A 22,770-nucleotide genomic window follows, 5' to 3' on the forward strand; every position below is an offset into this window, starting at 1 on the left:
AGATCTTAGGTTACTCGGGTTCAGTTGTGTCTGAAGCTGTGAGGTCACCAGACATGCAACCAGGAACCCAGCAGCACAATATAAAGGCTATGCAAAACTGCTTTGTAGTTGTCTTCATCAATCCTTGAAAAATAACAAAATCTAGCAGATTATCAGAATCAACAACATACTCCTACAGCCTTAATGGTGACAGTGAAAGCATGTTGGCTGTTTTTACTATCCTTTCTTTATCTAGGACAAAGTCTGATAGCAGTTAAAATATCTTTTTCAAAAAAGACCTGGCCAAGAGAGCGGCATAAGTTACAAAAAATGCAAGTGGAGAAAAAACTCCAACCGATATTCAGCAGACAGACAATGAACACAGACGGATCATTATTCCAGGAAACAGGGACAGTGCATCTAATCTCTTTAGATACTGGCCTGGTGCATTCATAAAGATAACCATAATCCAATAAAAGTAAGAATGTTACAGTGTTGAAATGTTTCATTACTTGGTTAGAGAAATAAGATTTATTTCCTAGAAAAAAAAAACTGAAAGCAAGTTTCAGCTTGGACACAAGCCTTTCAATGGGATACATAAACTCAGGTAAGGAACTAACTAGCCTATGAGTCCATAAAGAAATGCACAGCACAGAGGGCACAACTGTGACGGAGGACACAACAAAGAACACAGGCACAACCCTCTATTCTGAGGGTTTAAATACACAAGAGAGGCCAGCTGTGGGGATGAGAGGCAGTTTGAACACACCTGGGAAGAAACATGACACAATATAACTCAATCAAACTAATGAGGCAAGGAAAACTGAACATGGTGCACATGAGACGAGAGACTAGCAGAATAAAACAGGACGCCTTAACTCTGAGACAGAGATATGGACAAAGACACACAAACTGGACACTGGTAAAGAGACATGACTGACTACACACAAGGGACCATGGGGAGGACACACAAAGAAGAAACAGGCGAAAGGGAACAATACTAAACAAAGAACTGAGAACTAGAAACATTTGTTACAAGCAACTGTTTCTATTGTATAGCACTTTTCAGCATTGAAAAAACGTGCTTTGCAGAACAGGATGTAAAGGTTCACAATGAAAAATATACTGAGAGTAGAAATATAGAGTATAAAACTGTACACACAAATAGAACAAAGTGTAAAGTCTGTCAAAAATAAAATGTTATGGTTAAAGAAAGGCTTTAAACTTAAGTAGGTCAGCCTGGAACCAGTACTGAGGAGAAACCTTGGGTTGTTCTTGTTTTCTTAGTCAGTGATGAACAGTAAGATGGTCCCAGCTTCATGGAGGGCTTTTTATAGAGCAACAAACTCTTTTTACCATACTAAATGAAGACCTTCTAAATTAGTGAGACATTATTTTCTCTCCAGCTTACAGTTTATCAGCTTTAAGGTGTGTATTTGAGAGTTATACCAAGTAGGAAAGCACTTGTTATTTGACGCTTTCTTTTTCAGAGGAAACACAGTATCCAGTTTCATATGTAATAAGGATGTAACACTATTAATATCATAACCTACCTCTGTGAAAGTAAAGGTTATGTTGCTGTTCTGCACTGTATTGACACATAGTATTTTGGAAAGTAACAGTGAAGGAATTTTATCCTGAAATTTCCCTGACTGGGCACATCCAATTCTGAGCACTTGTTTCTGATAAAAGATCTTCAGTTCTTTTCAAAAGTTACAGAAAGCGTATCATTTCCCCACGCATATCTCGGCCGAAAGCTTTTTTAATAAAGTCAAGGTCTTCGCAAAGTAATTAAGATTTTTTTTTTTTTTGTCCTTAACTAGGACAAAGATTAAAAATGTTGTGAAACATAAAAGGTATACTTTGCCCGCTTTAGCACATTAAAGGATAAGAACAAAATGAGGCCTCATTCATTTCTCTCCAGCGTCTCACAATGGGGGCTACAAGAGGTGGAAGGGGTCTTTAATAAATACACATCTGAGCTTAAAAAAATCTGTGCAAACTGCGAGGTCACGGATGGCCAGTTAGAAAGCTCGCTAAAAAAAAAGAAAATTGTAGTGCACGAAGGGGGAAAAAGAGTAAAAAGAGGGGGTGGGGGGAGGCCATGAAGGCAGAGAATGATGAGGGGGTGTAGATGAGGAGGAGGAGAGAGTCAGAGAAAAAGCTTCGACTGAGAACAGTTGAGAGCAGCCAGAGTGGAAACAAAGTACTTGAGACGCCCACCAGCATTAAGCAGGTACTGTAGACCCATTTCAGTATTTTCTTTTTTTCACTTTATAGCTCCATGTTTTATTTTTAGAGATTTAATCATAAATATTATCTTTTAACTGCATTACAAATATTCTCTGAGTTTTATAATTAATTTTATAAACTGACCAGACTGAAAATCAGTCAGCTTTTTGTCTGTTTTGGGTTCCCACAGAAGTCCCTTGGCTTTCTTCCAAGTACAAATGTGTTAGCAGGACTGGACATTGCAGATGTTTGAGTGTACTTAAGAGCATTTATGAGCTGTAAACTTAGGCAAACTACATCCCAGTGCCTCGAATCCAGCCAAAGAACTTTATTTTGTGTGTCACCACACTTTTGTCTTTCTCTCTTTTGATACAGTGAAATGCCAAAGCAGGGAAAATATGTTAAAGTCTCACTGTCTTCCTTGTTACCACTGCAGAGCCTCTTTGCTTTTTTCATTAATCAGAAATTACAACCAAATTCAGTAACAAGTTCTGAAAGATATTAGACAGGAATATTTTAAATATATCAATCAGTATGTTTATAGTTGTAAAGTGACCAGTGACCATATTTATTCTTTTCATTTCTTTTCACAGAGATGACCTCATTTTGCAGGAACCTGGTGGCACTTGTCTTTCTTGTCTTGCCTCCCATGCATTCCCATTTCTTCACCAATGCTGCGTCTGCTTCCCCACCCATCACCCATCCACAGATCATACACATGACTGACATGGGCTCAGACCGCCAGGATGATTATGACTTGGAGGAGGAATACGACACCACCAAAGCTCCTCCTAGGGTGGTGAACGTCACAAAGATGCACCAGAAACCCCAGCTCTGCGAGTACGACCCCTGCTCGGAGAACCAGGTTCCCTGTGCTGCACTTTCAGAGCAAACTGGGTGCCTCTGCCCTGGGATGAGTGGAGCTAATGTGCCTCCTCATCCACCACGTATCCAAGCGCTGGTGCCAGTCAGTGAGGGGAGTGACAGAGGGAAAATACAGGTGCAGTGGTGTGCTCCATCTTCAGTGGTATCTGAGTACAGAATATTCATCGAGGGAAGGGACGGTGAAGTCCCAAAGTTTGGGGATGCGTCACGGCGGGGTTTGGTCAGATCTTTGGAAGTGGGAACTAAAGTGTGTGTGGTGGCAGTGAACAACGCAGGAAGCAGCGATCCTTCAGAGTTTTCATGTAAGCGGTATGAATGTCGTCAATCTCCTGTCCTCACAGTGATGGCCTGGATTATAGGAGGTTTATTCGCACTCCTTTTACTGGTTGTTATAGGGACTCTGATCTGTGGGACATATCAGGAGTTTCGAAAAGGAAAGAGAGACTCTATTGATGAACTTACTGAAGTACATGTGGAACACTGTGACCTGGACAAATGCAGTTCTGCAGTGGTGTAATCAGTGACTGTAGAATTTAAATATTATTTAAACTCCTTCTTCAAGGAATGTGTAAATATGAGTGAATATGACTGTAAAGTTGAGGAATAATGTTAACAAATCATTTATTATGCTACTTTGCAGCCACCACAGTTTTATTTGCTGGCAAATTAACCTCTGTAGATCTGTGATATTTTTTTAATCTATCAAAGACAGAATGTAAAGTAAATGTTATTTTTTTTAGATAGACACTGCTGAGTGCTTTTTAAAAAATAAAATCATTTAAATGAGAACTCTATATGTTAACCTTTTTTTTTTTTAGTTTCCACTTAAAGGTTGGGTTCACTTTATTCTAATAATGTGATTGTGTCTGCACTATAAGAGCTAAAGTACAGTTTGAACACTGCATTTCTGTAGTTGTGTAATCAGTGACTGTAGAATTTAAATATAATTTCAGTTCCCTCAAGGAATGTGTAAATACGATTATAACAATGTACATGTAAAATGTAACGAGAACAAATAGTTTATAATGCTCTTTTACAGTCACCATGATTTTATTTGCTGGCAAATTAACCTCTGTAGATTGTTTATTTTTTAATATATCAGAAACAGAATGGAAAGTAAATATTATTTTTAGGAGACTGATTGACTGTTTTTGTAATAAAATGGTTTAAATAGGAACTATGTTTGTGTCAACTTGATCTTTTTTGCGACCATTAAAAGGTTTGTGCTCACTGCATATGATCCTTTATGCATATCACACTCGTAATTTTACTTGCACAAAACACTTAAACGTAAACCACTTACTTTACTCTGTAAAAAATATTCAACATATGTATTTATTTAAATACATTTTACTTCCTTTTACTTTGAAGAGTGACAAATTGATTTGTTTGGCTAAGCGATGAAGTCTCGCCGACTAAGCCCCGCCCTTCAACGGTATGCGAGCCAATGAGACAGCACCAAACAAATGTATCAGGAAGAAGATCCAGTATTGTTATACTGTTTGTGATTGTCGATGACTTTCATATTTCTAATTTTATCCAACAACCAGTATGGCGAACACAGGTGAGTCTTTTTAAGCCCACTCTTACAAATACGGTTAACGTATAGAAGAGTCTGAATTTGTTGAATGAACTGAAACATGTGAAACGTAATGAGTAAAAGACGACTATTTTAATTGTGACAACCCAAAACTACAGCAGCTTAAGAAGTATTACCGTGTTTTCACGGCATGTTTTCATACACTTCGGGGTCACTTTGGTGAACTGTTTCCATAGGGTGCATTTCTCTTACTAATATTTACAAAAAGGAAAAAAAATGTTGCACAAGAATGACTCAGCAAACAGTAAAGAGATTAAACTGGAAGCACCAGTCTCCTTGAGGACTATACTCGGTTACTCGAGCAACAAACAACAAACTGATAATTATCTGCATACCATAACCTGTTGCATCAGTCCAGTGTACCTTTAGTATATCTTACAGTCTAACACTCTTCACACAATCTGATAAAAGCAAGTACGCCTGCCTTTATGGAAGATCTGCCTGTAAGGAATGTACTATGAAAGTGGAGTTTGATGTCAAGTTCTGCTTTTAGGGAGTCTTTAAAGGTTTTTTTTAGTCTGGCGTGTTCTTCTGACACAATTTTGATATCTGAACCCAACACTCTGTTTATATCACGGCCTTTTATGTTCCAAACGCCAAAAAAGTCCAAGAAAAGGTGGGTGGCAACGGGAAGTTTGTTTTAGAACACACTTCTGACTTCATTGTTTAAAATTAAATGGCATTTATTTCGTGGAAAATTATTACCAAAAATCAACCAAATAAATTCTTAAAACTTAAAATTAAATTAAAGTTAACTTAAATTGCTTTAACAACTTCAAAAGTGGTAAAAAAACAAAAACATTTTTATAAACACTCCCATCGTCCCATCTGACATTTGACTAACAAAAAACATCTTTACCACACCCCTCCAGGGTGATCTTAATCCCTTGATTAATGGGAGGGTCCATAAGCTAATAAACCAATCACTTTCCAAAAACTTTTCCAAAAATAGAATTAATTACGAATTTACATAACAAAATCTAGGTCTGCATATTCTTACAACTTTAAAGAAAAAGAAAAATTGGACATTACCATTCGAATGTAACAGCAGAAATTAAGACCAGGCAATGTTTCTGCAATCTTCTATTTTCCAAATTCGCTGCCATGTGATTGGCTGATTAAGTATTTCAGAGGATAAACAGCTGAGCAGGTGTACCTAACAAAATAGCATGGGCATGTACATGTAATTATGATGTACAGGTTGTTGTAGCAGCAACAACAGAGCCAAGATAGTGTTTGGATCACTACATGACACTCTACATATGTCATGTTAGCATTGATATCTGTGCGGTTAGCATTGGTACATCCTTCCTTGTCAGTGTATTTGCATGGATCTTTTTGGGCAGTTAGAGCAGGTGTCATATTTCATCTGACCCTTCACATGAACAGCAATTTGTTTTCTTTGACGAGGACCATCAATAATGCATTCTTGTGTCAGGATGATTTGTCACATGAAACCTGTATTTGAGGAGTAATTGGTGTAGTTTTATTTAATCTGATGAAAGGTTATCATACTGTTTCTTGTGTTTCCTCCTATGTTTTCAGGTACCAAGGATATTTCCTATGAGGAATTGAAGGCTCTTGTGGGAAAGAGCCCGAATCTCATTCTGATTGATGTCCGCAGTGAAGAGGAGGTGGCAAAAGGACATATTCCAGGATCCATTAATATTCCACGTCTGTCAAGTTTGTTTTATCTAGCATTTTGCGCATATATATATATATATATACACACACACACACACACACACACACAAAGATCTTTTGCATGTGTGCTGTGGTGAATGTGGTTTATCAGGTTCTGGCAGTTATGTACTTGTTGTTCATGTTTTCTATCTTTGTCTCTTTTTTCATTCCTCCAGTTAATACAGTAGAGGGCGCTCTTAAAATGAATCCAGAGGAATTCAAGGTTAGGTACGGAGTAACAAAGCCACTGCTGGATGCACCAGAGCTGGTTTTTCACTGCCAGATTGGCAAGCGAGGGGCAATGGCTACCACCAAGGCTCATCAGTTAGGATACGTGAAGTAAATAAGTCACTACCTATACAACAAAATACACATATATACATACATACATGCATACACAAGGCCCAACAAAAGCTCCAAGTGTCCTTTAATTATACAAAGTCAAGTTCTTTTTTATGAAGACATTTTTCTCATATTATTGAAAAAGTGCTGCTTTTTACTGCATTTACTTGACGTAATAAAGACAGTTTTCATCTTTTATGTCTCTGTTCTCTGTTTCAGTGCACGTAATTATGCTGGTGCATACAGCGAGTGGTCGAAGAAAGAAGGAAAATGATGCTAAAGGAGAGTTTCATATTTATTTATGAAAACAGGAAGAATAAATTAAATATTGGTATTTTTCAGACTGTACACTGAATTTTATATTAATGAATAAATACATATAACTAAATAAACTTTTGTGTCATGCTGTAAGACCATGAAAATATTGGAAGTCCATAAAACACGTGGCAACATCCTTGATATTCCTGAGGTATTTTAACAACCACTAGTTTACTCAAGGTTTATAAAGGAGCTCTAGCTTTTTTCTAGTGAAGCAGTGTGACATCTTTTTAAATGTTCTACACGTGTGAGTTTAGAGAGCATAGCTCAAAAAGACCTAACAAGTCTCTGATTCTTAGCTTTGTACCACACAACTTCTTCTTGTAGTGTATGAAATTAATGTGCACGGACATTAAAAAGTGTCGAAATGATGCCTTCTCTTCCCCCTCTTACTGCTTTCACACTGGTAATAATGAAGTCTCACATTTGTTCCAGCAGCAGCGTTAGAGCTATAACACTTCCCACATCATGACCTTAACTTTCTTTGTGATTGTGGGACCTAACGAGGAATTTTTTACTCCCTTATTAAAATAAAAAAGAAAGAAAGAAACATAAGTTATATATGTAAGCTGTAAACTGTCGGTTGAATTTTGTAAAAGTTGTTGTTTATATCAAAAAACCAAAAGTATTTAAAAAATGTAGTTTGTTTAGTATTTCTACTTTAAAATGTTTTTTCCCTGAAAAATGTCAATTTAAATTTCAAGTTGTTATATGGTTATTTTCTCAAAATGTTTACCTTGTTACATTTAAATTTTGAGATAATAACCAATAATTTATAACTTACAGATGACAATAAATGTTTATTTTATCTCATTTTACTTTATCATTTCTTTTTTTAGTGGCAGAAAAATATTTATTTTTCCAAACATAAGGGATTGGAAAGGAAATGGTGAAAAAAAGAAGAAATAATAATGAGCATTCACCACTAAGAGGAGCTACAACTCAGTGTAAAGGTCTCATAGCGGAAACCATCAGTACTAATGTTTATGCTGTTGGCTTCTATCCAGACAGTGAAAATGAGAAGTTCCCACATTGCCTTTTGGTAGTTTTGAGATGTTTTGATAATAATCTCTGAGCCACTACTACATGAGTCACAGCCTGAATTCTGCTCCTCATCAGGCATGTGAGGGTGTCCCAGCACCTGGCAAATATTAAAGGATATGTATGTCAATCAGCCACTGAAAAATATATAATAAATACCACCAATCATAAGTCTGTGTCATTTTCAGTGTTATGTTTTTTGTTCTATTTAATTACATTCGATTCTTTATTCTTTTATTTTTAATAGTGAATAAAGTGTCTCGCAGTGTGATCAACAGACTTGCAAACAGGAGCCAGGCTGCAGAAGAAAAAAAGTGCTTTTCACATTTCTTATAGCAACATCTGGCAGATTATCAGAATCAACAAGCTGCTCTATGATGACAGCGAAAGCATGTTTGCTATTTTTACTATCCTTGATTTATTATCATTTATTTATTTATTATACAGGTAAAAGTTTCATTGCAATTAAAAGTTCAAATCCAGCTGGCATTCAGCACAGACTAATGAACACAAACCACATATAATAAAAGATCATTACAAGAGCAGCTTTAAAACTAGTCACACTGACCAAGAGACCTATTCTCTTGCTCCAATAAGATTAACTTAAAGTCTCCCCTGTCGTAACCACTACAGCTTCTTCTTTAGATTATTCCAAGAAACAGGGACCCAGGTCTTTCCAAGTAAATTTTAATTTGCACATTCTGTTCTATAGTGACACCTAAATACTTGGATTTGCATCCATTTAACACTAGCTAAAGTTAAATAAGACTTAATAACATCATAGGAAGGCTGCAGAAATTCAAGCATTTGTACTACTGATGGAGATGAACAATAGATAATTGTTTCATGCGCATTAAAATAGAGTGCAGTGTTTGATAAATTATCACAAAGGTTATTTGTATGCCATGATATGCCACAAATATCCTGGACATAATAATGTTTAGGTTCCCCTGATAAAGAGTAAGGTGCAGTTTTTTCTTTGCCTGCTTTAATGGTATTTTTTTTTACGGAGCCCCACAGGGGACATGGGAGAAAAAAAATTAAGACGGACTTTTGCGAGATCTCAAAACTTTTGCGAGATCCCGAGTTTGTTTTGTGAGATCTCGCAAAAGTCCGTCTTAATTTTTTTTCTCCCATGTCCCTTGCGGGACTCCGTATTTTTTAAATGTACATTTTACATCTTTACAGTTCTTATTAAACTTTATTGCTATGGATTCTCTGATATCAGCACATTTTATGTTGAGATTTTACATTATGTGACACATTTGTTGATATGTTCAAAGAAAATATGCAGTTTATTAGTTTGCAACATTAAAAGGCCAAAAAGGTTCTCGTTCCTTTTTCTGAGAACAATTAAGACTTTAATATTCAAAAAAAGAGGAAACGTGTTTGGAGCAACTCTTCTTTGGGTATGGTCCAAAAATATAAAATTTTTCGTAGGAAGGTTCCTAAAGTTTGTGAAGTGACTCGTTTCATTGCTTCCTTTATTAAATCCCTTAGCACATTACACACTGGGAGCATCTTTTATGAAATGAGAGGAGACAAAGTAGTCCCATATATCACTGAAATAAATCTTTCAATTATTCATGAACCACATTATTTTACATTTTCAACAACAGGCTGTTATATGCATAGCTGAACTCTGATCATCAAACTTACTGATGGAAGAATTTTTTCCACAAACACATATTTATATTAGTGCTGTGAATCTAGATGATGAGTTCTATTAATTCATCAAGGTGAGTTTTTTTACTTCACTTCTTTTACTTTAGTTATCATAGATATCTTAAACAAAGAGGAGGAAATGAGGTAGACTAGATCACATCGTCAGTTCATTTCAGCAATACTGAGTATTCTACTAAGAGCAGCACAAATTAGCAGTTCACCCAGTGAGTGTGCAAGAGGGAGGGAGTGATATAGGTCTACTAACCAAAATAATACTCAACAAGGTAAGTCAGATCAACGAGAAGAGTCTGAACGACATCAAACAATATTTCAGATAGAAAGGATATCTCTTCTGATAGAAATTACTGGGCACTGTGAGAGGGGTCATGAGGAATGAGACTGGAGAACAGGATTCATCCAGAGGAGAGCTGTGTTAGTGCAAATTATCATCATTAATATTACAAAGAACAGTAATTATTTATCATCAGATTGGATCTTAGTGAAGGTACTGATGCTGGCTGTTTTCTGTTTTGCATTCAGACATTAATCATACATGTTCACATAGTACAAAACAAAAGCCGCATTTGACAGTTAAATAAAGAAACATCACTCATTGTGTGCGCACTGCTGAGAAAAAGGGAGCCCGGTTCAGTTAGTTTCTAGTTTGTTTCATGAAAGTACCAGTATTATTGGGAAACAGACATAATTGGGCTTGACTCGACTTTCAGCCATCCATCCAACGTCCCAATCACCTACTGATTCTGATAACATCTCTGCTTCTCATTTCAAATTAAAAAACACTGCTAGAAGCACAGAACCACAACAGGCTTTCACCTGGCCTATCTATCTTAAATCCAGTAGCCTTTTAATGCTAAAAGAAGGCTTTGTGCTGCAACAAACCCTAAATCTGGCCCTCTTTGTTTCTTCTTCTTTAAAATTACGACCTTTGAAGTTAAAACCGTTGTCTTTTACATGACCTGCATATAAGAAGAAGTTAACAACATACTGTTGTGAATTAAGATGCTCGTTTTGCATTTCATTGTAGTTTTGACACTGCAGGCATCTTGAATTACATTGTTAAGGAGACTAGTTTGGATTCTCATTGCATCACTCTTCTCTTTATCTGAGTCCTCATGACATACTGACCTTGTTGACATTTTTATCAAGGCCAAGGAAAGGCGGGTAGGATGAAGAAAACGCGAAGGACTTTTAGAATGTAACCTCAGTTTTATGTAGGAAACAGGTGTGGCTGGCAGGTCTTATCGGAAACATGCCTGTTGGAACTTGGCTAATGACTTTTAAAAGGGGCTCTGTGCTAAAATACTTTCCCTTCCCTCCAGCACGCTCTCATCTGCTGGGGAGAAGAGTGGCTGGTTTGGGTTTTGTTTGCTTTTGGTAAACTTCCTTTCCTTCAGATACATTCATCATATACTTGCTTTCTACTGACAGCAATTCCACATGTCTACGAGCTTAATTTAATAAAATACATGCTTGTTTATTTAAGCCCCCCTGTCTGTCTGGTGTCTGTATTTTGTCTGAGATTTGATCCGGTTCATGACACATAAATAATTAATAAAATACGCATAGGTATTGTCAGTTCATTGGGGAATCAAATGAATAACAATGCTAATCTTTTTATTTGTATAGCACCATTCAAAATTGAAAAAAGTGTTTTACAGAGGGGAAAAAATGAAAAGGTTCATATTAGCCTACATGAAAGTAAAAAAAAAAATAGAGCATAAAATTTTACGCACATTCAAGTTTTTTAAGAGAGAGGAAAAAAAGAGGAAAGGGAATAAGAAAATAGAAATAAAGCCCTCTGTGTGATTTAAAATGGCAATAAAATAAAACAAATCCAATTCAAATTTATAATTCACTCTATTGTGACCAGATTTAGGAATGTGGGACCTCGTCATCACATAGTACTGCTACATTACACTTCTGTTTCCAATTATCCTCTGGAGGATCACTGGGACTTCACGCTGACTAGGACTACATTCTGGTTCCACGGCTATTTTAAGCTGAAAGTAGCGGTTCACACAACATCACAGAGTCTGGTAATAACCCTACCACGAGATTCCTTTTGAGTGAAGTGGGAGGTCAAAGGTGATTGGGATTTAGCCAATAGCAGTGCTTCCTGTTTAAACAGAAATAGCTTAAATCCTCAGAGACGTATGGACTATGAGAGGGACTGGAGAATGAGTTTGGTTAAGTCGCGCCAAATCAATCAGAAACTGAATACGTGAAAGGGAAACTAAAAGGATGTTATTTTGATTCAATAAACATATGTTAGAGGAGATTCCCTATTTAATGAATAATTGTTGTTTTACTCAGGAAAATAATAAATAAAATAATTCCATATCAGTAGTGATTTTTTTAACCACTACTACACCACAAGTTTAAACCATGGAGCTGTCTATGTGGTCATGGCTGTGTGTCACATACAGCAACATGATCAAACATGTAGGAGGGAAAGAAAGGGGAATGTGCAATGGCAGGCAACTCATTATCTCAAGTAATATGACTCAATCTTTATGGCTCCCTTTATTCCTCAGGGACCTCTGAACCACAGTTTCTATGAAAAATTTAAAAAATTTAAAAAAACAGTCTGGCCTAAAACTGACCGCAGAAAGTAATTTTTTAAAAAAAAGCTCGGCCTCCTTAGTGATGATCTCCACCTTTAACAAAACTGCTGACCTTATCAGTACATAAGGGCATGTTAAAAAAAACAGTGAAGACAAAACAGTGACTATATCAGCTATCAGCTCAGTCTGTGCATAGTTTTCCTTCAGCCACCTGCGTTTGCTTGGTTTTACCTGAGAGAAAAAGCTGATTAAGGAAGTCGAGCCATTCATCCAGGAATTACTCACCTCCCAACGATCACAAGATTTACTGAACATAGTCAGTCACTGACTCTATGCTGTATACTTTTTTGCCTGTAAGTAGTTGTTACAGAGTTGACAATGAACATGAAAAAACAGGCAATAAATTAAATCTTTAAAGAAAATTGGCTAATCGGCTGTAGCCTGTTAAAAATAGCAGATACTTGCTTCCATTTCTGTTCTGTCGATTCCGCTTTCCATATTTGACGAAGAGAGGAGCTCCTTCTTTATCTGACGTAATCCTACCCTCACAAGTGTGACCTCACGCACGCAAATAGCATACAAGCTGATGGAAGGGTCTCTGTGTTGGAGTCTGTCTAGATGTTGGCTGAGTCGTTGCTTGCAGACCTTTGAAAAAATCTTTATCGTAAACCACTGTTTCTGTATGTTTCTTTTAATCTGACACTGTGTTCATGCAGAGTGAAATTCTTTGGCTCTCTTTATTGTTAATGTCATAAAACACGATCTTGCTTATTTTAAAATAAAAAAAATAATGGAGCAGAATGCCCACGCTGAGCTGGATGAAGAAAAACTCACTGCTGTGCTGAAAATGTGAGAATATTTCTGTAATGAGAGAAGAATCGTTATCACGGATCCTGGACTGTCCTCAGGGATTGACTGGATGTTGAAATGAATGACTTCAACTTGATGAACCACAGAAACCTGTGCCAGACAGTTTCAGGGAAATTGTTGATGCTTGGCAATTTCTGACGTGGCAAACGGGGGGTCAGACAGGGGAAGAGATGGTTGTTTCACGTAGCCAAAACAACGTGAAGACAGAATATACATATGGGGGACGACTTAAGGAGACCTTTCTAAATATGCTCTTTCCTACTGAATTTACGGTAGCTCTTCCTGAATTTTCTACTCAGTTATGACGCATAAATGATACATGTTATATTCATGCTTGGTTGACTGACTAAACACAGGAGTGCAAGGAGAAAAGCTACGCTGCCTTGTTCAGAGACATAATCTGCATTTATTGCTAATGAGCAATAAATCAAGTCGTTTTAAAACCAGGTCTTAGCACTTGGCAGTTCCTTTGAAGAACCGCTGAAATAGTTCTTCAGTGTCTTAAACAGTGTTGGTCAAGTTACTTGAAAAAAGTAATCAGTAACTAATTACTGATTACCCCAAAAAGTAATCCTGTTACTTTACTGATTACTTATTTTCAAAAGTATCTCATCTCTGCCCTTAAATAACCCCAGGATCAGCAGTCATGTAACCACTGAAAAGCTTTGCTAACTTTTTCCCCAAATAAGATATAAAAAACTGGAAGTTCTCCCAGTATCAAGATTGTCCCTTAAAATGTCTTTGGATAAACATTAAAATACAGCTCTGACAGCAGGGAACGTTTCACAGGTCTTCATTGGAAAATTAAAGTACTCGGAAATGGAAAGTTTTCCATTTTGACATGACTAACATGATTACAGTTAATCCCGAGGACGTGAATGAATCAAATGTTTGCGTCATCCAGTAATCACTGAGATACTACTTAAGGGTAATACCACGAATATCAAGTGACCAAAGATGTGGAATAGATGACATTTCAGAAATAATCAATATCTGACGACTCCTGGGAACCTTCATTAGGTCTAAACTGAGAAGTCATATCTGTTTCACTTGACCTGTTTGAAAGTCTGAACTTTTCAATTCAGTGATATATTTTTTAATCCTTCATCGCAGCCTTTGAACAAGGCTGTGCTGAGCCAGGAGAAAAGAACATTTGGATTCAATATTTCTTCTGCATGATAATAAAACCAAGACGCGCAACACTGTTTCATTTCCCACAACAGGCACAACCACTCGTGAAGCACCTCTGCTCTTCTCTGAAAATGTGTTACAGAATTTCCTAACTGATGACTCAGCTGGACTCCTTTTTAACAAGCACATAGCGAGTCAAGGTCTTAAATGTGATAGTGAAGAATTTTTAAAGGTAATTAGGAGAAAGACTGTAGATGTTATGAAAGATGAAAGGCTACACCTCACCTTCAATCCTTTAGAGCTATGTGGGTCTAAATCTAAGCTTTTGTGCGTGCGCAGCATACCTTTTCCCAGTGTGGATTCATATGATGTTATTATACAGCTTCTTCTTCTTCTTCTTTTTTACACAGATTGAGAGTTAAAGCATTAAGCAACCTGGCCCAGTAACTATGTTGTTCCACTTTGAATGACTGCATGTTTTGGTTCTTTTCTATTGTATTTTTATCTGGACAGATTTATAGCTTTCTTTAATCGTTTTGCCCTCATATGTAAACTCATACTCACTAAAACCTTAACAGATTTGCCTTCAAATCTTCTCATATTTAAACGAAATAATCATTCTAAGAAAATTCAAAGGCAGTTATGGCTTTTTAAACACATTGTATACTTTTTTTTTTTACACACAAAGAAGCCAATCATCATCCTCCCAAACAAAGAACTGTAATGTTGTATAAAACACTCTGTATTCTATCAGTGTGACTCTACTGCCTAAAAATGGCCAAAGAGGAATTTTTTCTAAATTGAAGGATCCAGAGATGTCATCAACATTTTCAGTGGTATGAGTTGAGTGAATCTTTAACGATAAAAGGAGGCTCCTGCGCTGGTACTTTTCCTCTTTTCTGTGCCACAGTGGCATTTGGGACAAGAAAAATCTGTACTTTGCCAGCTTTATCCCATAAAAGGGTAAGAACAAAACAAACCTCCATCGTTCCTCTCCAATGTCTCACAATGAGGGGTTACAAGAGATGCAGGACAACTTTAATAAATACACCCAAGCATTCCTCACCCCCTGACTCTGAGAAGCACAAATAAACACGTAGTTAGGTGACCTTATGTGCTGTCCCCTTCCATAATAACACCTGCATATCACATGGAAAGTTTAGCGTTAAAACGAAGTAATGAAAAACAGACAGCTACACCTACAGATTGTGAAAAACACTCCAAGCAATCTTGTCTCCTGCTGTTACTTAGCAAATTAATATGCTGAGCAGCACACAGACACATGGCGACTCTCCCCCTCTCCCTCCTAACGCACATTCAAACACAAATTCCAGACACGGATTAACAAAATAAAAGAGCACTGCTGGTCAGTTGGAGGAAAAACAAATGGGAAGAAGTGAAAAAAGAGTAAAAAGAGGAGGTGGGGGGAGGCCCTGAAGGGAGAGAATGATGAGGGGGTGTAGATGAGGAGGAGGAGAGAGTCTGAGAGAAACAGCTTAAGACTGAGAACAGTCGGGAGCACACGGTGAGAGCAGCCACAGTGGAAACAAAGAACTTGAGACTTGAGACTTGACACATCCATCAGCATTAAGCAGGTACTGTAGACCCATTTCAGTATTTTCTTTGCTCCATGTTTTATTTTGAGGTTTAGTCATAAGTATTATTGTTTAACAGCATGAAAAATGTTTTCTGACTGTTATGAATAATTTTGTAAACTGACCAGAATGAAAGACAGCCTGCTTTTTCTACATTTTGGGTTCCCACAAAACTCCCCTGGCAACAATGGTAGTGCTGATGGGGTAGTTGTTCTTGACTTCCCGCACTCAGTATTTATTTATCTAGCTGTGTTTACAGGACAGGACACTGCAGATGTTTGAGTGTACTCAAGAGCATTTATGAGCTGTAAACAAAGGCAAACAGCATCCTGGTGCCTCAAATCCAGCCAAAGAATTTTATTTTATCTATTACCAGACTTAAAAAACTGTTTTATCTTTCTCTTCTTTTATATATTGCCCTCCATAATGTTTGGGACAAGGATGCATTTTTCTCTGCTTGCCAGTGCCCCTCTTTCCATCCATCCATTATCCATCCAGCCAGCCAGCCAGCCAGCCATTCTCTTCCACTTATCTTATCAAAGTCGGACATTGGTCCATTAGCGTAGGGATACGTTACTTATACTTGCTTCTACAGAGTCTGTAGTTGCCATTGTTCAACAACAGGAAAAAGTTAAAGGTATTATGAAAAGAATAAAAGAGTTAAAGACATCAGCTCTGTAATCACAAAGGGACTATTAACCCAACGAAGACCACTGCTGAGGACAAAAGAATCCTCACTATGGTAAAGAAACAGATCAGAAACAGTCTTTGGGGGCAGGTATGTGTTTGTCAGCGACTTCGAAGTCTTCATGAACAGAATACAGAAGCAAGATGCAAACCACTAGATGGCCACAAAAACAGGATGGCCAGACTACAGTTTAAATTTAAAGAGTACTTAAACGAGCCTGCAGAATTCTGAAAAGTAAGGCGTCACGGACAGACGAGAACAAGATTAAGCTGTATCAGAGTAAGAGCAAGATCAAAGAGGAACTGCTCAAGATCCAAAGGTTGTTTTTTAAAAATGATGGTGAGGGTGTTATGGCTACCACAGGTGCTAGCAAGCTTATCTCCTCTGACGATATGACTGCTGAGGGCAGTTGCACAATGAATTCTGACGTGCATAGAAACCTATCTGTTATCCTGTTATCTAGACCGCAAGACATCCTGCAACGGGATAATAATACCAAGCATACTGCTAAGGTAGCTTAAGTTTCTCAAAGCTAAAAAATAATATTAATAATTATTTTTTTATGTTCCCTCCATTACTTTGCTCCACACCTGATGGCACCCTGAAAAGAGAGGGACCGATCATATCTGAACTCTGAAGTATTACACCGAAGAGCAGAGGAGAACTGAAAGAAAAATGTGTCTTTGTATCAAACAGCGTGGAGTTGTTTTAACAGTTAAGATGTTAACTATTAATGATGGAACTATTAATTAGAAATTTCAACTAAATTCAGTGACTAGCAGTGTTGGGCAAGTTACTTTGAAAAAGTAGTTCATTATAGTTACTAGTTACTTCTTCAAAAAAAGTAACTGAGTTAGTAACTGAGTTGCAAGATTCTAAAAGTAATCAATTACTAGGAAAAGTAACTATTGCATTACTTAAAAAGTTTAACCCTCTGGGGTCCAGGGTATAATTAGCCATTTTTTTCACCTTTAAAAACTATTTACTTTGCCTTGTGTGGTATCATTCTTTTCAGCATAACCTCACGTGTCTGAATTTGCAGGATTGTTTTTTATTTTGATATACTGTATTAACACAATTGATCTAAAGTCAGACAAAAACACATACAATCGGAGTAGAAAAAGTTATATTTTTTACTGTAACAACCACAAACATGTTTATTGAATCATATTTCATAACTTTAAATGCAAATATAAATTGTCAATTTTAAAATCCTATGCACAAGGTTTGCAAACACCAGTTATTTGCATTTTAATTTAATTAATTTACCTTTTACCTTGTTTTGTTTTTTTTAAATAACCATTTCAAACTATTTGCTTCAGTGCGTTTCTTATGTAATTTACTTCATCATAACTAAAGGAAATTACATAGGAATACTTTTAATATACAGAAGTAGGTTAATGAACAAGCTGTGGTTAGGTTGCATCAATCAGTCTATTTATGGTTGTAAAGTGACCAGTGACCATATTTATTCTTGTCATTTCTTTTCACAGAGATGACCTCACTTTGCAGGAACCTGGTGGCACTTCTCTTTTTTGTCTTGCCTCCCATGCATTCCCATTTCTTCACCAATGCTACGTCTGCTTCCCCACCCATCACCCATCCACAGATCATACACATGGCTGACATGGGCTCAGACCGCCAGGATGATTATGACTCGGAGGAGGAATACGACACCACCAAAGCTCCTCCTAGGGTGGTGAACGTCCCAAAGATGCACCAGAAACCCCAGATCTGCAAGTACGACGCCTGTTCGGAGAACCAGGTTCCCTGTGATACACTTTTCAAGCAAACCGGGTGCCTCTGCCCTGGGATGAGTGGAGCTAATGTGCCTCCTCATCCACCACGTATCCAAGCGCTGGTTCCAGTCAGTGAGGGGAGTGACAGAGGGAAAATACAGGTGCAGTGGTGTGCTCCATCTTCAGTGGTATCTGAGTACAGAATAGTCATCGAGGGAAGGGACGGTGAAGTCCCAAAATTTGGGGATGCGTCACGGCGGGGTTTGGTCAGATCTTTGGAAGTGGGAACTAAAGTGTGTGTGGTGGCAGTGAACAACGCAGGAAGCAGCAATCCTTCAGAGTTTTCATGTAAGCGGTATGAATTTAATGAATCTTCTGACCACACACTGATGGCCTGGATCATAGGAGGAGGAGTCACTCTCCTTTTACTGGTTGTAATAGCAGCTCTGATCTGTGTGAAGTATAAGAAGTTTCGAAAGGGAAAGAGAGACTCTACTGATGGACTTACTAAAGCGCATGTGGAACACTGTGACCTGGACAAATGCAGTTCTGCAGTGGTGTAATCAGTGACTGTAGAATTTAAACATTATTTAAACTCCTTCTTCAAGGAATGTGTAAATATGAGGGAATATGACTGTAAAGTTGAGGAATGATGTTAACAAATCATTTATTATGCTACTTTGCAGCCACCACAGTTTTATTTGCTGGCAAATTAACCTCTGTAGATCTGTGATATTTTTTTAATCTATCAAAGACAGAATGTAAAGTAAATGTTATTTTTTAGATAGACACTGCTGAGTGCTTTTTTAAAAAATAAAATCATTTAAATGAGAACTCTATATGTTAACCTTTTTTTTTTAGTTTCCACTTAAAGGTTGGGTTCACTTCATTCTAATAATGCAATTGTGTCTGCACTGTATGAGCTGAGACTGGTTTACTTTTGATCCTTTAAGCATGTCACACTCATAATTTTACTTGCACTAAACATTTGTAAAAAATATTTAAGCCACTAACTATACACTGTAAAACAGACGTCTGCACAGTCACTAAACACCTCCTCTAGCTTTTACTTGGGAAACAAATGAGTAAGACTTTGATTTGATTGGCTAAGCAGTGAAGTCTCGAGGGCAAAGATCCACCTTTTACCAGTAGGTGAGCCAATGAGGTGCCACCAAACAAATGCATGCAGAAGGTGCATTATTATTCCATTATATATAATTGCTAATGCCATTCATATTTTCAACTTCACCCAACAAACAGGATGGCGAACACAGGTGAGTCTTTAAGCCCACTCTTCAACTTTGTTAACCAGGTTAACAAACTATAAAATATTTATTACTGTCTGAATTGAAGCACGTCTAATTTAATTTAATGGGTAAGCAATTTGTAAAATAACAATTCGAAACTACAGTAGCTTAAGAAGAAGTAATAGAGTGCTTTCATAAAAATCAGAATTATATATTTTTGTAAACTTAAACTTGTTTTGGGATCCTTTTGTTGAACTGTTTCATTTTCCCACATTTATTTCTCTTACTACTAAATATTTACATGAAGAAACCTCTCTTTGTAGGATACGAATGACTCAGCAAACAATAAATAGCTCAAACTGGAAGCTTTTAAGTCTCCCTGAGGACTGTACTTGGTTATTAGAGTAAGAAAAAACAATCAGGTTTAATAACCGCTGATAATTATCTGCATATTTTCACAGGCAGTCAGGACAGTGTACCTTTACTCCTATTTTACAGGCTCATATTCATCACACTATATGATAAGAACAAGTCAACATGCGAGTGAAATTATCTTGTAAGGAATATAGCATGAGCTAAATGTCAGGTTCTTTTTCAGGCCATCTTCTACTTAAACTAAAAGCCAAATTGAGAAACGAATGATTTTAATAGCTGAACTCAACACTCTGTTTACCTTACTGCGTTTAAATAACTAGGACGATTTACATCAGCCACTTTAATAAGTACACCTTGATAGTAAGACCCCCTTTTAGCTTCAGAACTTTCTCAGTTCTTCTCGGTATCGATTCCAGTAGCTGCTATAAACAAGCTTTAGAGAATTTGGACCATGCTGAAATGACTCTTCTATTGTTTAATTTTTGGTGAGCCTTGTATGCCGTGTGACAGGTTAATTAACTTTTTGAGATGATGAACAACTGAGCAGGTGTACCTAACAAAGTGGCTGGGTCATGTACATGTATTTGAATATTATTGCTAGATTGTTGCGGCACTAACAATGAAGCAAAGATACTCTCTGGATCACTACATTACACATGCCAAATGACATGTAGCCACTGATATCAGTGCGGTTAGCATTAGTACATCCTTCCTTATCAGTGTGTTTGCATGTACCTTTGTACAGGTAAAGCAGGTGTCATATTTCATCTAACCTTTCACATGAACAGTAATTAGTTTCCTTTGGCAAGGATCATCAATAATGCATTCTTGTGTCAGGATGATTTGTCACTTAAAACCTGTATCTAAAAGAGACAGTGGTGTAGTTTTACTTAATTTGATGAAACGTTATCATACCGTTTCTCGTGTTTTCTGCCATGTTCAAGGTACCAAGGATATTTCCTATGAGGAACTGAAGGCTCTTGTGGGAAAGAGCCCAAATCTCATTCTGATTGATGTCCGCAGTGAAGAGGAGGTAGCAAAAGGACATATTCCAGGATGCACCAATATCCCACGTCAGATTGTTTTTCAAGTTCTGTACGTTTTCTCTAAGTTTTCGTTTGCATATTCATGTTTTCTACCTTTGTCTCTTCTTTGATTCCTTCAGTTGATACAGTGGAGACTGCTTTTGCAATGAATCCAGATGAATTCAAGGCCAAGTATGGCATAAAGAAGCCACAGCTGGATGCACCAGAGCTGGTGTTTTCCTGCCAGACGGGCAGGCGATCAGGACTGGCCATCGGCAAGGTCCAACAGCTGGGATATGTGACGTAAATAAGTTATTGCTTATAATACACAATACACACACATACATGGACAAGGCCCATTAAAAAAAACTCCAAGTCTTCTTCATTAACACAAAGGCAATAAGTCCTTAAGACTGTAGAGAGCCATCTTTGGTTTTTGTTGTTGTTGTTAAAAATGTGCAGCTTTCTACTGCATGTTTATGATGTAATAATAACAGCTTTTATATTCTGACATCTTTCATCTCTGTTCTCTATTTCAGCGCATGGAATTATACTGGTGGATACAGCGAGTGGTCTAAGAAAGAAGGAAAGTGATTCACGCTAAAGGAGAGTTTCATATGTCTTCATCCAATCAGCAACTGTGAAATTTAGATGTTTTAATCTTCTGGTGATTTTTTTTCACACTGTGCAATATTGAATTTTATATTTATGAATAATTACAAAGAAATTAAATTATTACACTATACTTGGAAAGAATTGTGTTGTGTTTGATATTCTTTACGGATGAAAAATATTGCAAGATCCCAAAAGATATGATAAATACGTGCTTAATGATTTGCAAACAGAGGTACAAGCAATGAGCCTGATAAACACCACAAAATTACAGCTGTACAGTACAAAGTACCAGTGGTAGAGTGACTTTTATTGCATTATTAATAATTATTTATCATCATAAAATTAAGTGCTTTTGCTAACATTATCAGAGAAGAGCGCCTTGAAAGGTTTTTGCCGCCTTTCTGATTTCTTAGTTTTATGCCTCTTTGTCACAATTAAATGTTTCAGATCTGCAAAACATTTTAATATCAGGCAAAGATAACACTAAAACTAGAACTAAACACAAAATACAGCTTTTAAAAGATTTCAATTATTATGGGAAAAAATATCCAAACCAAGAAGGCTCCGTGTGAAGAAGTCATTGTCAGCTCCTTGTTAAATCATGAATTAACTGTGGTTAGCCACATCTTTTTGAAAAGCTGAGTTTGATTTCACTATCTACGCTATCTACACTTGGCCTGATTACTGCAAGACCTGTTGAATCAAGAAATCACTCTGTTTGACAAAGTGAAGCAGGCGAAAAGACAACAAAAATCAACACATCATGCCATGATCTGAAAAGACTCAAGAACAGATGATAAACAAGGTCATTCACATCGATCGGTCAGTCTAAGGCTTTAAGACTCTAGTGAACCACACTCGTGAACCCAGCCTACCAAAATGACTTGAAGAGTGCATCGATGACTCATGGAGGAGGTCACAAAAGAACCCAGAACAATAACTAAAGAACTGCAAAACATTGGGGAAAATAATCTGTTGACTGATATGACAAAAGTTTAACTCTTTGAAGGCTTTCAGTCCCATTACGTCTGACCTAAAACTAACAAACGCAGGATTGCATACAAAAGAACATAAAACAAACCCTCCAATTTGACTGGGGTAAAATAATTCTGCAAAGAAGAGTAGCCAAAAACTCCTCCCCGGTGATGTGAAAGA

At 37.1% G+C, this 22,770-nt stretch overlaps 4 protein-coding genes across 6 annotated transcripts; all 4 read left to right on the top strand.

Moving 5' to 3' along the window:
- The first annotated feature begins 2,134 nt into the window (after positions 1–2,134).
- Positions 2,135–3,885, top strand: LOC102783923 (LRRN4 C-terminal-like protein). Its single transcript, XM_006781332.2, has 2 exons — positions 2,135–2,215; positions 2,805–3,885. Exon 2 carries the CDS (start codon positions 2,807–2,809, stop codon positions 3,611–3,613), a length of 807 nt encoding a protein of 268 aa, XP_006781395.2. The 5' UTR covers positions 2,135–2,215; positions 2,805–2,806; the 3' UTR covers positions 3,614–3,885.
- Positions 3,886–4,537: 652 nt separating this feature from the next.
- tstd1 (thiosulfate sulfurtransferase like domain containing 1) lies at positions 4,538–7,424 on the top strand. Its single transcript, NM_001433696.1, is given in 4 exon segments — positions 4,538–4,660; positions 6,242–6,370; positions 6,556–6,718; positions 6,941–7,424. Coding segments are annotated over 4 exon segments (360 nt in total). The 5' UTR covers positions 4,538–4,647; the 3' UTR covers positions 6,996–7,424.
- Positions 7,425–15,807: 8,383 nt separating this feature from the next.
- Positions 15,808–19,187, top strand: LOC102783058 (LRRN4 C-terminal-like protein). Its single transcript, XM_006781330.3, has 2 exons — positions 15,808–15,926; positions 18,108–19,187. The coding sequence occupies exon 2, from the start codon at positions 18,110–18,112 to the stop codon at positions 18,914–18,916; it is 807 nt and encodes a 268-aa protein (XP_006781393.2). The 5' UTR covers positions 15,808–15,926; positions 18,108–18,109; the 3' UTR covers positions 18,917–19,187.
- Positions 19,188–19,614: 427 nt separating this feature from the next.
- LOC102783346 (thiosulfate:glutathione sulfurtransferase-like) lies at positions 19,615–21,594 on the top strand. 3 transcript variants are annotated; one of them, XM_087829679.1, is made up of 4 exons: positions 19,615–19,627; positions 20,920–21,053; positions 21,137–21,303; positions 21,540–21,594. In XM_087829679.1, exons 1-4 carry the CDS (start codon positions 19,615–19,617, stop codon positions 21,592–21,594), a joined length of 369 nt encoding a protein of 122 aa, XP_087685805.1. The 3 variants fall into 3 exon arrangements, with proteins under 3 accessions (XP_087685805.1, XP_087685810.1, XP_035767532.2); XM_087829684.1 differs by having other exon boundaries at positions 20,920–21,048; positions 21,141–21,303; XM_035911639.2 differs by lacking the exon at positions 19,615–19,627 and having other exon boundaries at positions 20,444–21,048; positions 21,141–21,303.
- The last annotated feature ends 1,176 nt before the right edge of the window (positions 21,595–22,770 follow it).

The sequence above is a fragment of the Neolamprologus brichardi genome, chromosome 2 (assembly GCF_056152115.1).
Source record: "Neolamprologus brichardi isolate AB-2024 chromosome 2, ASM5615211v1, whole genome shotgun sequence".
NCBI classification, from domain to species: Eukaryota; Metazoa; Chordata; class Actinopteri; order Cichliformes; family Cichlidae; genus Neolamprologus; species Neolamprologus brichardi.

Bases quoted from the DNA above. Each gene is read 5' to 3' on its own strand.
- LOC102783923 (XM_006781332.2), top strand. From the start codon at position 2,807: ATGACCTCATTTTGCAGGAACCTGGTGGCACTTGTCTTTCTTGTCTTG.
- LOC102783058 (XM_006781330.3), top strand. From the start codon at position 18,110: ATGACCTCACTTTGCAGGAACCTGGTGGCACTTCTCTTTTTTGTCTTG.
- LOC102783346 (XM_035911639.2), top strand. From the start codon at position 20,796: ATGCATTCTTGTGTCAGGATGATTTGTCACTTAAAACCTGTATCTAAA. The intron at 21,049-21,140 runs GTCAGATTGTTT...TGATTCCTTCAG, and splicing joins AGGATGCACCAATATCCCAC to TTGATACAGTGGAGACTGCT. The intron at 21,304-21,539 runs GTAAATAAGTTA...TCTCTATTTCAG, and splicing joins CAACAGCTGGGATATGTGAC to CGCATGGAATTATACTGGTG.